Source organism: Mobula hypostoma, chromosome 6, assembly GCF_963921235.1.
Source record: "Mobula hypostoma chromosome 6, sMobHyp1.1, whole genome shotgun sequence".
Taxonomy (NCBI): domain Eukaryota; kingdom Metazoa; phylum Chordata; class Chondrichthyes; order Myliobatiformes; family Myliobatidae; genus Mobula; species Mobula hypostoma.
In genome coordinates, this window is record NC_086102.1 from 68,271,138 (window position 1) to 68,284,613 (window position 13,476).

General features: G+C 39.3%; 1 protein-coding gene across 1 annotated transcript in view; it reads right to left on the reverse strand.

Annotated features, from left to right (window-relative positions):
• LOC134348078 (cilia- and flagella-associated protein 47-like) overlaps positions 1–13,476 on the reverse strand; it is a 712,768-nt gene that overhangs the window by 558,174 nt on the left and 141,118 nt on the right. Inside the window, exons 17-21 of the mRNA XM_063050919.1 lie at positions 12,969–13,091; positions 8,127–8,258; positions 7,916–7,993; positions 4,110–4,254; positions 818–912 (exon numbers count right to left, since the gene is read on the reverse strand). Of these exons, the coding sequence (XP_062906989.1) occupies positions 818–912; positions 4,110–4,254; positions 7,916–7,993; positions 8,127–8,258; positions 12,969–13,091 (573 nt within the window). The remainder of the gene's footprint in view (positions 1–817; positions 913–4,109; positions 4,255–7,915; positions 7,994–8,126; positions 8,259–12,968; positions 13,092–13,476) is intronic.

Here is a 13,476-nt window from a genome sequence, read left to right on the forward strand (position 1 = left end):
ATTGGGAGCTCCACACACAATAAGAACTCCAGCAGATTCGCAGGTGAAGTGTTGCCTCACCTGAAAGTACTGTTTGGGACTATGAATGCAGGTAAGGGAGGAGGTGAATGGACAGATGCAGCATTTCTCTCATTTGCAGGGATATATGCCAGGAGGAAGATTAGTGGAGAGTGACGAATGGACAAGGGAATCATGGAGTAATGATCCCTGTGAAAAGTGAAGAGTCGGTTGGGGGGTAGTAAAGATGTGTTTGGTGGTAGGATCCCATTGAAGATGGCAGAAGTTGTGGCGAATGAGATGTTACATGCAGAGGCTCATGAAGTGCTAGGGGAGGACAAGAGGAATTTATCCCTGCTAAGGCGGTGAGAAGATAGGGTGAGTGTGGATGTCTGGGAAATGGAGGAGATGCGGATGAGGGCAGTATTAATGGTGGAGGAAGGGAAATTCTGTCCTTTGAAGAAGGAGAACATCTCTATTGCCTGGAAAGGGAAGTCTCACCCTGGAAACATATAAATAATAATAATAAATATAATAATAATACTGAAATATTTCATGTTACTCGTTAATGGCTGGATGCAGTATGTATTCTCTTAGTTTAATTATAGATAATCTGTGGATGATTATTCAATGAAATGAAAATTATAGCAAGCATAGGGTCCAGAGCAATATAGGTAACTATAGGAAATAGACATTTCTAACTTACACCCTCTGTTCTTAAGCACAGAAACTTCACGTAACCCAGGGACTGCCTCTATATACCTTGATTTCAAAACATGGTATGTGCATAGATTTAGTGTTGTGGGAAGTCAGTACTTACATCTGTAGGTTTGAAGAATAATTCACACCTTGTACTTTCCTTTCCTCTTAGATTCACAACAAAGAGTTGAGGATTCAATGGATCTTGAAACGCATCTGAAAATAAAGGAAATGAATAAAATAATCTTTCTGTGCACATTTGCTTGCACATCAAAGGTGAAAGGAAAACTTGCATTTCTACTTTAAGCTACTTTATTACTGTGTGTGAAAAGCACAAGTCTGCGGGTTGAAGGGAGTCAAAAGGAATGCCTGAAATTTATGGTGAGGCACAGAAGTAGTGGGAGTGCATGGTAATGGAAGGAAAAACCAGAAATTTTTGGGCACAGAGAAGTCCTTCTTAAAATGGCATGTTTAGTCTATTACAAGTCCAACAATCATCTACAATGACTTCCTGCATAGCTGCCGGGCAGGCAAATTAGAGATGAAAGGGCCAAAAGGAAAACATTGAGGACATTCCCCAGTGAATAGTAAATATACAAGATCTATTGCGTTTGACTTAGAAAATATTAGGCAGAGGGACATAAGAAGATCAGATTATTAATTAAATGATGAAAGATTACTGGACTGGTCAAAGAACACTGAGGCTGTCTACAAGAAGGGTCAGAGCCGTCTCCATTTCCTGAGGAGACTGAGGTCCTTTAACATCTGTCGGACAATGCTGAGGATGTTCTACGAGTCTGCGGTGGCCAGTGCTATCATGTTTGCTGTTGTGTGCTGGGGCAGCAGGCTGAGGGTAGCAGACACCAACAGAATCAACAAACTCATTCATAAGGCCAGTGATGTTGTGGGGATGGAACTGGACTCTCTGATGGTAGTGTCTGAAAAGAGGATGCTGTCCAAGTTGCATGCCATCTTGGACAATGTCTCCCATCCACTACATGATGTACTGGTTGCGCACAGGAATACATTCAGCCAGAGACTCATTCCACCGAGATGCAACACAGAGCGTCATAGGAGGTCATTCCTGCCTGTGGCCATCAAACTTTACAACTCCTCTCTTGGAGGTCAGACACCCTGAGCCAATAGGCTGGTCCTGGACTTATTTCCTGGCATAATTTACATATTACTATTTAACTATTTATGGTTTTATTACTACTTAATTATTTATGGTGCAACTGTAACGAAAACCAATTTTCCCCCGGGATCAATAAAGTATGACTATGACTATTACAGCATGCTATTGTGTAGATGAACTTGGGCGTACCTGTGCATAATCGCAAAAGGCTAGCTTGCAGGTGCAACAGGCTATCACAAAGGCAAATGGAATGTTGGCCTTCATTGCTAGTGGAATTGAATTTAAGATCAAGGAGGTTATGCTGCAACTGCATGAAGTACTGGTTAGGCCACACTGGAGGACTTCATGAAGTTCTGGTCTCATCACTTGAGGAAAGGTAAACTGGCTTTGGAGACGGTGCAAAGGAGGTTCACCAACTTAGATTCTGGATTTTGATTCTAAAGAGGGTTAATATATGAGGAGAAAATGAGTCACCTAGGGCAAAACTCAATGGAATTCAGAAGGATGAGAGGAGATCTTACAGGAGCACATAAAATTATGAAAGGATAGATAAGATGGAGGCAGGAAATTTGTTTCTACTGGTGAGGGAGACTAGAATTAGGGGACGCAGCCTCAAGGTTTAGGGAAATAGATTTAGAACAGAGATGAGGAGAAACTGTTTTTCCCAGAGAGTAGTGAATCTGTGAGATTCTCATCCCAGATAAGTAGTAGAGGCTACCTTATTAAATATATTTAAGACATAATTAGATAGACTTTTGCAAAGCAGAATCATTCAGCGTTATGGGGCATAGGCAGGTAGATGGAACTGAGTCCACATCAGATTAACCATGATCTTACTGAATGGCAGAGCAGACTAGATGGGCCAAATGGCCTAACCCTGCTCTGATTTCTTATGTTGTTAAGTTTGTGCCCAATAGCATTTCTCAACTGGATTGCTGAAAAATCTTCCAAAGAGATCAGGAAAGTGTTTTCCTTTAATCTTGCAGAGCTAGATTATGGATATATGTTGTTCCTACAAAACCTCTGCTGTTTTTGACCAACTAAATCAGGGCCTGAAAATCAAAAAGTACTAGGACTTCAAGTATGTAGCATATAACCATGGCCCTCAATCTAGTTTCAATCATGTCCCAGGCAAATATCTTCAGGTAAGCAGATGAATCAGATTGCCAATCTTGCATTGGAAATTGCTGCTTGAGTTCCTGTCTACTGAGATGAATGGAAAGATCAGAAGTAACAATAGCATTCTAATACTCTCCACATTCTGAAAAAAGTCCTTTAAACACTGAAAACTGGGGATTTTTTAAAAAATCATCACAGATTTCCTTGCCTTTAAAATTCTATGCATTAAGTGAAAGATTAAACATTATGTCAACAAGATGTGGTTCTGTATTATAGTACAAAACAGAAAACAATGCCATTTACCGCAGGTATATGCTATTTCAAAAGTCACTGCATTTTTACAAAAAAGGTACCGTAATATTAGGTCCAAATTTCCCACCACTCAACAGAAAGGAAACTGACTCGGCTTGTCATTTGGGAATTATTGTTAGAAGTGTACACTGCTTAATTTTGGGGGATAATTGTACTTTTGGCATTAATGTGATGTAAACACACTAAAAGCAAATCATGCAATCTGTACACAAAGTAATTAAAATAATTGAAGAACTTCAATGAAGGAAAACGTCGGACTGTATTATGAGAGAAAGTTATTGAGTCAGATGTACAGCAGAAAAACAGCCTTTCAACACACCACATCATTGCCACACTTTCTGCCCAACTTAAACCCATTTGCCCGCATAAGGAATGCTTGAATCATAAAATTGTTATGATACAGGAGGAGGCCTTCGACTCATAGATCCATGCTTGGAAACAGTAGTAGATTTTCAGTGTGTTTGGTATTACAAAAGAGAAGGTTAGAACATTCTTAAATTTCACTTTATGTTTTACATGCAGAACAACATAACAACTTATAAAATAGGATTATGGAGAAAATGAAATGGGTGGTGGCAGTTAGTGTAAATAGGTGCTTGATGGTGCATGTGCATTCAGTGAGTCAAAAGATTCAGTGACTTCAGAACGTCAGAATTCAGCAAATATCTTGGTAAATTTGTGGAAGTACCTAACAACAATCAACATGCTGAATGGGCACTTTCCTAAATATCTATAGAACTTGCTCAGAAATCCAAGAAAAAATCCTTAGTTTCCAGACTTTCTAACTTCTTAATGCCTCTGCTTTGAGAAGAAAATTAACAACTTTATGATCTGCTTATAAGTATACCTTCAGTTACTTCAAACTTCAGTGAGAAATCTTTGTACTTAGAAAAGTCAAATTCAAGCTTGATGGGTGATTCTGTTAAGTTCGATAAAGTGAATGGAATCATTGAAGACGAACCACAGTAGATGCCAGAGAATACACAATATTTCTACAAATAAAAAAGTGAAATGAATCATTTGATATAAATAAATACATAGAACAAATCATTAAAAATAACTCAATACCAGTTAAATGGAGTTATTTGTCAGAATCACATTTTTAAAACTTTTGCAAATACAGCTTCCATAGGCATGGGAAAGATAACTAGAAAAAAACCTAAAGTTTCCTGTGCAGGAGTACCATTAAATTGCTGCCCAGGTTAATACAGTGCATTGCTCTTATGGCAGGAGAAGATTTCCCCATGTTTTTTGATATTAATTACTAATTTAGTTACGTTTACAGAACTGCACAATGTAAACAAAAAAACAGCCAGTATTGTGATATTTTGTCCAATTATGGCATTTACATTTACATTTACATTTACTTAAAATGGAAATTAAAAGAAGTCTAAAATTACTTAAGATTAAAATGACAAAATTGAAATTTCTAATGCCGGCTCATATACTTTTTTCAATATATGTTGCACAGTGAGAAGACATGAAAATAAAATATCATAGATTTTCAATGTGAGGACACAGAAAATCTTCTTCAAGAATCAAACAAAGGTGAGGTACTCTTAATAAAATCAGATAGCCTGTAGAAGTTGGATGGATGCTTTTGCAGTAGTGCGTAAGCACTAGTTCTCTGAATTCTTAGGGAGCAGAGAAAATAAGTTCTAATGAACCATTCATTGCAGTGTCTTCTATATATGCAGTTTCTCCTTCCTCAACTGTTTCTTATGAGTACTAATCAGAAAAAGGGCACATCCAATGGATAAATAATTACATTCCTTTAAATTTCTCTCTGTGCGGAGGATTCTGAACATTATTTCTTACTACCTGGATAATAAACTGACAAGAATACGAAAAAATAAGAACCTCAGAATATGAAAATAATTTCTCGATAAATACATACATAGAACATAGAATAGTACAGCACAGTACAGGCCCTTCGGCCCACAATGTTGTGCCGACCCTCAAACCCTGCCTCCCATATAAGCCCCCACCTTAGATTCCTCCATATACCTGTCTAGTAGTCTCTTAAACTTTTCTAGTGTATCTGCCTCCACCACTGACTCAGGCAGTGCATTCCATGCACCAACCACTCTCTGAGTAAAAAACCTTCCTCTAATATCCCCCTTGAACTTCTCACCTCTTACCTTAAAGCCATGTCCTCTTGTATTGAGCAGTGGTGCCCTAGGGAAGAGGCGCTGGCTATCCACTCTATCTATTCCTCTTATTATCTTGTACACCTCTATCATGTCTCCTCTCATCCTCCTTCTCTCCAAAGAGTAAAGCCCTAGCTCCCTTAATCTCTGATCATAATGCATACTTTCTAAACCAGGCAGCATCCTGGTAAATCTCCTCTGTACCCTTTCCAATGCTTCCACATCCTTCCTATAGTGAGGTGACCAGAACTGGACACAGTACTCCAAGTGTGGCCTAACCAGAGTTTTATAAAGCTGCATCATTACATTGCGACTCTTAAACTCTATCCCTCGACTTATGAAAGCTAACACCCCATAAGCTTTCTTAACTACCCTATCCACCTGTGAGGCAACTTTCAGGGATCTGTGGACATGTACCCCGAGATCCCTCTGCTCCTCTACACTACCAAGTATCCTGCCATTTACTTTGTACTCTGCCTTGGAGTTTGTCCTTCCAAAGTGTACCACCTTACACTTCTCCAGGTTGAACTCCATCTGCCATTTCTCAGCCCACTTCTGCATCCTATCAATGTCTCTCTGCAATCTTTGACAATCCTCTACACTATCTACAACACCACCAACCTTTGTGTTGTCTGCAAACTTGCCAACCCACCCTTCTACCCCCACATCCAGGTCGTTAATAAAAATCACGAAAAGTAGAGGTCCCAGAACAGATCCTTGAGGGACATCACTAGTCATGATCCTCCAATCTGAATGTACTCCCTCCACCACCACCCTCTGCCTTCTGCAGGCAAGCCAATTCTGAATCCACCTGGCCAAACTTCCCTGGATCCCATACCTTCTAACTTTCTGAATAAGCCTACCGTGTGGAACCTTGTCAAATGCCTTACTAAAATCCATATAGATCACATCCACTACACTACCCTCATCTATATGCCTGGTCACCTTCTCAAATAACTCTATCAGGCTTGTTAGACACGATCTGCCCTTCACAAAGCCATGCTGACTGTCCCTGATCAGACCGTGATTCTCTAAATGCCTATAGATCCTATCTCTAAGAATCTTTTCCAACAGCTTTCCCACCACAGACGTAAGGCTCACTGGTCTATAATTACCCGGACTATCCCTACTACCTTTTTTGAACAAGGGAACAACATTCGCCTCCCTCCAATCCTCCGGTACCATTCCCGTGGACAACGAGGACATAAAGATCCTAGCCAGAGGCTCAGTTTCCCTTTTTCATGAGATGAACACCAAAATTCACATCATGGTGGGGACATAGTGTCACTGGCCCAGAATTTATGGTCAGAAACATGCCGCTATCATTTTGAAAAGAATTTGACTTACTCAGTCCAGTTCTCCCAAGGGGAACTTGTGGTCTGAAAGTAATTCTATCTTTCCTATTCAGCAAGTACTCACTGATGCGAAGAATACTGCACATGACAGCAAATGTGTAAATATTCATTGTGAAATCCAGGGGCTCCTTATTCCCTTGGCACCATTAATGAAAATTTAACACACACCTTCCAAAGCCTCTTTTCCATGGAAACTACGTTTTAACAAAGGGACAAAGCCTGTTTTGATCAGTATTCAAATTAAAATATTGGCCCCTGATTTGTACACATTGATGAGGATTTTACTCAAAGTACGGTGAACACTTCAGCTGTTTAAAACCAGCTACTATAACTAAGATGGCAACAAATACAATTCTGGTGGAAATGTCGAGGTAATATTTTGAATATGATTTTCTTTGCACAACTACCCCTTACCCAGTGGGCAGAGAGTACTAAAAATTTCAAGACTCAATCAAAATGATCATATTATACTATGTGAATCTAAAATGAGAAGTTGCAGTCATATACAGGCTTTAATATCATAAAATACCAAAAGGTGCTTTATAGAAACATGTCCAAGCATAATTTATGTCAAGCCATAAGTGGAGATATTCAGGTATTTGCCTGAAAGATTGGTCAAAGTTCGTTGGTGTTAAAGAATGCCTTTAAACAGGTCAGAGTAGAGGCAGAGTAGTTCAGATAGAGTGATCCAGAGCCAAGGCATTTGAAAGCCTGATTATCAATCAGCACTGAAAATCAGAGATACTCAAAAGGTTAGAATTAGAGAAGAGCAGAGAAATCAACAGGTCACCAGCAGGCAGTAGAAAATTAAAAACCTTATAAGGCCCCATCGAATCCCAAGAAATGCAATTTTCAAACGTAGCCATAAATGGGCAATCTTCCCATCAGGAAAAAGAATATGGCTGTTTAAATGTACAAATATTAATAATAAGAAGATGTAAAAGTGCAAACCTGATATCTGTATTAAATGGAATAGAATCTGCAATACACACACTCCAACCTTTTTATTAACTTTGATTATTCCAACCATAGGTCTTCGAAAGACAATTGGCCAGACAAAATAAAGGGACCATTTGTTTTCAGTCAAGAAGTAGAATTTGAATCATGAAATATCATGCAGAGTAAAAATAAACCACTTAAATACTAACCAGATCAATTTCAGCCTTTGGTTGTACCACTGATCCTCCAACCCGTAGTTTCAACACATTTGAATTGCGAATGTCTACCTGAGGAAATACCATAAATATTTATATGAGGAGTTCTAAATCTCAGCATCTTGTATAAATTTTCAGCATTATGGAAATTATGAGCTATAAAACAAATAATGCTAAAAACATATGTGCATATATTTCAATTTACCCTTAGTCTGGTATCAAACTTGAATATTGTAGTTGGGTGGAAGAAAATTTTGAAACACACAAAACCTCCAACAGGTATGATGCCATGAGTAGGAATTACTGTCATCCCAGGCACAGGATTCACATTTTCGACCTTTTAGGAGAAATAAATTAATTTTTAAATTATTGGTTGCATTCTTCTAAACACAAACTAAAGCACTGGATTACTTTCTAAATGAACTGAATTTCAAAGCTGAGAGGTGTATTAAATATGTATTGTGTTGACTGGAATTCATTTCATCCATTGTGCACAATTTGTTGTCCACATTTTAAAGAGAATGGAATCATTGGAAAAGATGCAGAAATGTTTTAAGGTTGAAAACACAATCTTTCAGAAACTGTGAATAAACTGGACCTCCCCTCAAGAATCAGTGAAACCAAAGGAAGGTCTTTTAGTATATGAAGGAATTTTAGAAGATAGTCCTTTAGAAAATACAACTACTTGTAGAAATGCCAAACTTGATATCATAACTACAAGATAAGCCATTAATAAATCTATTCAGGAATTCTCTTCTGAGGGTATGGACAGTACTTGGAACAGAGTAATTGAGACAAAGAACATGAGACCAAAAGGAATACAATATTGATAAGATTATATAAAACAGCATAAGAGGAAACACATTTGCAGTAAAAAAAAATACCGGCAGAAGGCATTTGGGTTGAATTCAAACATGAAAAAATCTGCTGGAAATCCAAGCAATACACACAAAATGCTGGAGGATCTCAGCTGGCCAGGCAGTACCTATGGTAGAGTAAACAGTTCACTTTTCAGCTGGAGACCCTTTATCAGGATTGGAAAAAAGATAAGTCAGAGTAAGAAGGGGTGGGGAGGAGAGCAATGTATTATTTGGGTTGAATTGATTGTTCCTGTGCAAAGGAAGACTATAGAGATTTTCACAATCTCAGAACCTCTCAAAATATTTTGCAGACAGTGAAGCATTTTATTATGCAGAAGACACACCAGCCAAATTTCACACAAACAGCGGTGTGATAATGACCAGGTACTGCACTTCTTGTGATCCTGACTGAGGGATATTTTTACACCAGGACACTAGGAATAACTGTTTGAGACCTTATATCCTCCCAAATGGTAGTGCATTAAAGCTTCAGCCGAGACTTTAGTGCTCAAGTCTTGAAATGCTATTTCAATCCATAACTTTTTAAACTCAGAGTAAAGAATGCTACCCATTGAGCCAATGAGTTAATAAAAACAAGAAAATGAGTTCCTGTCCAGCCTGTTTGGCTGATTAGTTGGTAAAAACAAATTTAAAAATAACACCCGAAAAGAAATTACATACCGGAGGGGAAAAATTAATGGTTATGGGGAAAGAAGAGTAATAAACGACCATTAGGAAATCAATTACACTTTCTGTTGTGGTTAAATCACAGAGTTACAACTGAAAATATATTAACACTTCAGTTTGTAACTATATATATAGATTTAAATTTCATCTTATAACTCATATTAAGAAATGATATAATTGAGTATCTTTTGGCCAGCCCCTTAAAGTTCGAGTGGTAATTATCATTTAAGTATTCATTCTAGAAAAAAAATAGATTTCAAGGCCAATAACATTGCCTCTGCTCCACATTTCTATTTCTACTAAACTCCCAACAACACTATACACTGTCCACTGTGGTAAACCATAAATATGTTGTAACTGGGTTAACTGTCTGGACACGCCCCTCTGCTAACTGCCCCTGTGGCTCCTCCACAGACCCCTGAATAAAGGTGATTTTGCCTTACCCCTCCTCCTCAGTCCGGGGGCAGACACTCACCATGGAAGTTGTATTTTACTGCGAATAAAAGCCTTTCAGTATTTACCCTACTTCAGTCTTTTGGGATTATTGAAGGTGCTTCAATTTTAAGGGCCCCCTTACCTCCACCGACCGCAATGTGTACTTTCTTAATATTATCGACAAGTATTCGTGGGTCCCCTTTGCCATCCCCTGCCGGGACACCACTACCACGTCTGTTATAAAAGCCCTGCGCAAGCTCTTCATTCTGTTCGGATACCCATGCAATATCCACAGTGACAGAGGGTCCTCGTTTATGAGTGATGAGCTGCGCCAATACCTGCTGGCTAGGGGAATTGCAACTAGTAGGACCACGAGCTATAATCCCCGGGGGAATGGACAGGTGGAGAAGGAGAATGCCACGGTGTGGAAAGCCACACTCTTAGCCCTCAGGCCAAAGGGACTGCCAGTCTCCCGCTGGCAGAAGGTCCTTCCCAAGGCACTCCACTCCATCCGCTCCCTGTTATGCACATCCACCAATGCCACCCCTCATGAGCGGCTCTTTTCTTTTCCCAGAAAGTCGACCACTGGGACCACCCTACCAACTTAGCTGACGTTCCCAGGGCCAGTGCTGCTACAGAAATATGCGAGGAGCAATAAATACTCCCCGATGGTCGAGAGGGTTCACTTACTTCATGCGAACCCCCTGTATGCCCATGTGGTTTTACCTGATGGGCGAGAGGACACGATCTCCATCCGCGACCTGGCACCCGCAGGAGCACCAGGCCCCTACCCTGAACACTCTGTGGTGACTATTAACCCGTATCCACCAGTATATGTAGCCACCAGACACCGCGCACTCCAAGCCCTACACAGACACCACACGACCTCCCATACCAGGTGCAACGCACACGCACGAGGGATTACCGACGTCTAACGTGCTGGCACCTCAAGTCAGGCCAAGCCAACACAACTGCTATCGCTGGTGCAATCACCACCAGTGCTACGTAGATCACAGCGACGGACTCGACCGCCTGATAGACTTGACCTGTAAATATGCTTGTTTTAAATATTGTCAGTCACTTCACCCCATGGGACTCTTTTTTAAAAAAAGGAGGGGTGAATGTGGTAAACCATATATATGTTGTAACTGGGTTAACTGTCTGGACAGGCCCCTCTGCTGACTGCCCCTGTGGCTCCTCCCACAGAGTCATGAATAAAGGTGATTTCGCCTTGCCCCTCCCACTCAGTCCGGGGGCAGACACTCACCATGGAAGTCGTATTTTATTACGAATAAAAGCTTTTCAGTATTTACCCTACTTCAGTCTTTTGGAATTATTGAAGGTGCTTCAATCCACATCTTCTCATTATTAGATATAATTCAGATTTTTACCTTCTTTCCAAATTTCATTTCAATACCTCTCCACTTCAGTACTACTCTCGCCACTTGAGAAGCCTCATCAAAATTTGGTTATCATTGGATTGCTTCATCTAACCTCTTTCACAATTCTTTCTATGAGACACCTTGCATAGTTGCATCATATTAAACTCTCGATAATTTGAGGAAATGGGATTAAGCTATCTATAATTTGTGAAAAAAATCACTGTTCAAATAATGCTAATTAAATTGTCCTTTCACTAATTCAGTTTCCTCACAATTCTCCACAAATATAACAAGCTTGAGCTTGTTATGTAACACCCTTCTTCCGCATCTTTACAGTATCTTCTAAGCAATGCTTTGGAAAAACTTTTTTGGCAATGATATTATTTTGTTAGTGGTACGTGTGGTGTGAATATAATACTGTGCATCAGCCAGCTAACGCAATCTCCACTGTAAAGCATAGTGGAGGGAGCATCATGCTACAGGGATGCTTTTTAGCGGCAGGAACTGGAAATCTGGTCAGGATTGATGGGAAGATAAATGTTGCCAAATACAGAGAGATCCTAGCTAAAAACCTGCCAGCCTCCTCCAGAAAGCTTAAACTGGAGAGGAAGTTCATCTTTCAACAAGACAATGACCCAAAGCACACACTACCAGAGCAACCATGAAGTGGCTTCAAATGAAGTAAGTTGATGTCCTTAAGTGGTCCAGTCAGGGTCCTGACCTTAACCTGATCAGACATCTCTGGGAAGACCTCAAGATTTCTGTTCATTACTGCTCCTCAATTAACCTGGCACAGCTTGAGCAATTTTGCAAGAATTGGCAAATCTTACTCCATCACTTGGTATACAGCTAATAGGAATTAACCAAAAGACGACAGGCTGTAATAACTCCGAGAGGCATTTCAACTAAGTACTGAGCAAATAGGGGTGAATACTTTTGAACTGCTGACATTTCAATTTTTGAATTTTTAATTTATCATGCTTTACAATTTTCCCTGTTTTAGGGGGCTGTACTGTAAAAAAAGGAGCATGTGATTCACAAGTGAAAATTCTCAAGTTAATTGATCAAAATCCCTGGATGTAATACTCATTACAAAGGATGAAGGGCTAAATACTTTTTCTGTATATTCAGAAAGCCACCTTCAACGCCGTAACAAAAGAGGTATATTTTAGGAGTCCAGGAGCTCAGAACCCCAAGAACCAGCCACCAGTAGTTAAACTTTAAAAGGGATTGTATAAGTTTGGGTGTATTCCCATTGTAAATACGTAATTCTACAGAGTTACTATCCACATTCAAAATGTTAAAGTTAATTAATGAAAACCATTGAAACTGTACTTAATTATTTTTGTTACCTTTGTGTAGAAAAGTATAAAACATCAGGAAAAAGAAAGGAGCAGAGGGAATGCTTTTGCTGAATAAAGATATTTTACATATACCAGGTTCAGTTTCCAGTGGCTTATTCAATGTCACTAACGAGGATTTTCAAGTGGCTAAGAGGTACTGAGGTGGACGGCATGGAAATGAAATTTGGGAATATTTTTGTTAATCATATTTTGCGATTTTTTTTGTATTTTTTAACTTATGAACAAAATCAACTTATGGTAAGTTAAAACAGAACTCATTCATAACCCTACAGGGCCTATATCATAATAAGCCCAACTGAAAAGAAAATTAATGACATACCTTAAAGTATGCATGGTTTTGTCCATAATTTTTGATGATGGCTGTCTTCATAGCACTTAAGTTCAAAGCAGCAGAATTAAAAAGCACACGGTTCTCAACAAAGCGAACATTAACCCGACCAAGCTTTAAATTAAAAAAAACAAAGTTGTTTTGATTAACAGAGGGAAGGCACAAAATATGCAGTAATTCTAACATATTTAACAGGTGGCTGCAGAGTTAATTAAAAATTCAAAAATGGATCAAATCAAAAAATATAATGGCCCAGAAGCAGGAAACAAAGCTCCATAATTTTTGGGCACCATTCAAAAGTGATTGAAAGCAGAGTTAGATACATCAAGTTGGTTTTACATTCTGGTGCACCAAGTATCTGATTAGATTTACAGGTGGAGCATACACAGCGGTGTCCAGTGGCACGCGATACATACTTGAAAATTACAAAAATAAGTTCCCATGCACAGAGTAGCCTGTGGCACAAACCATCCTTGCAATATGTAGCCAATCCTACTGA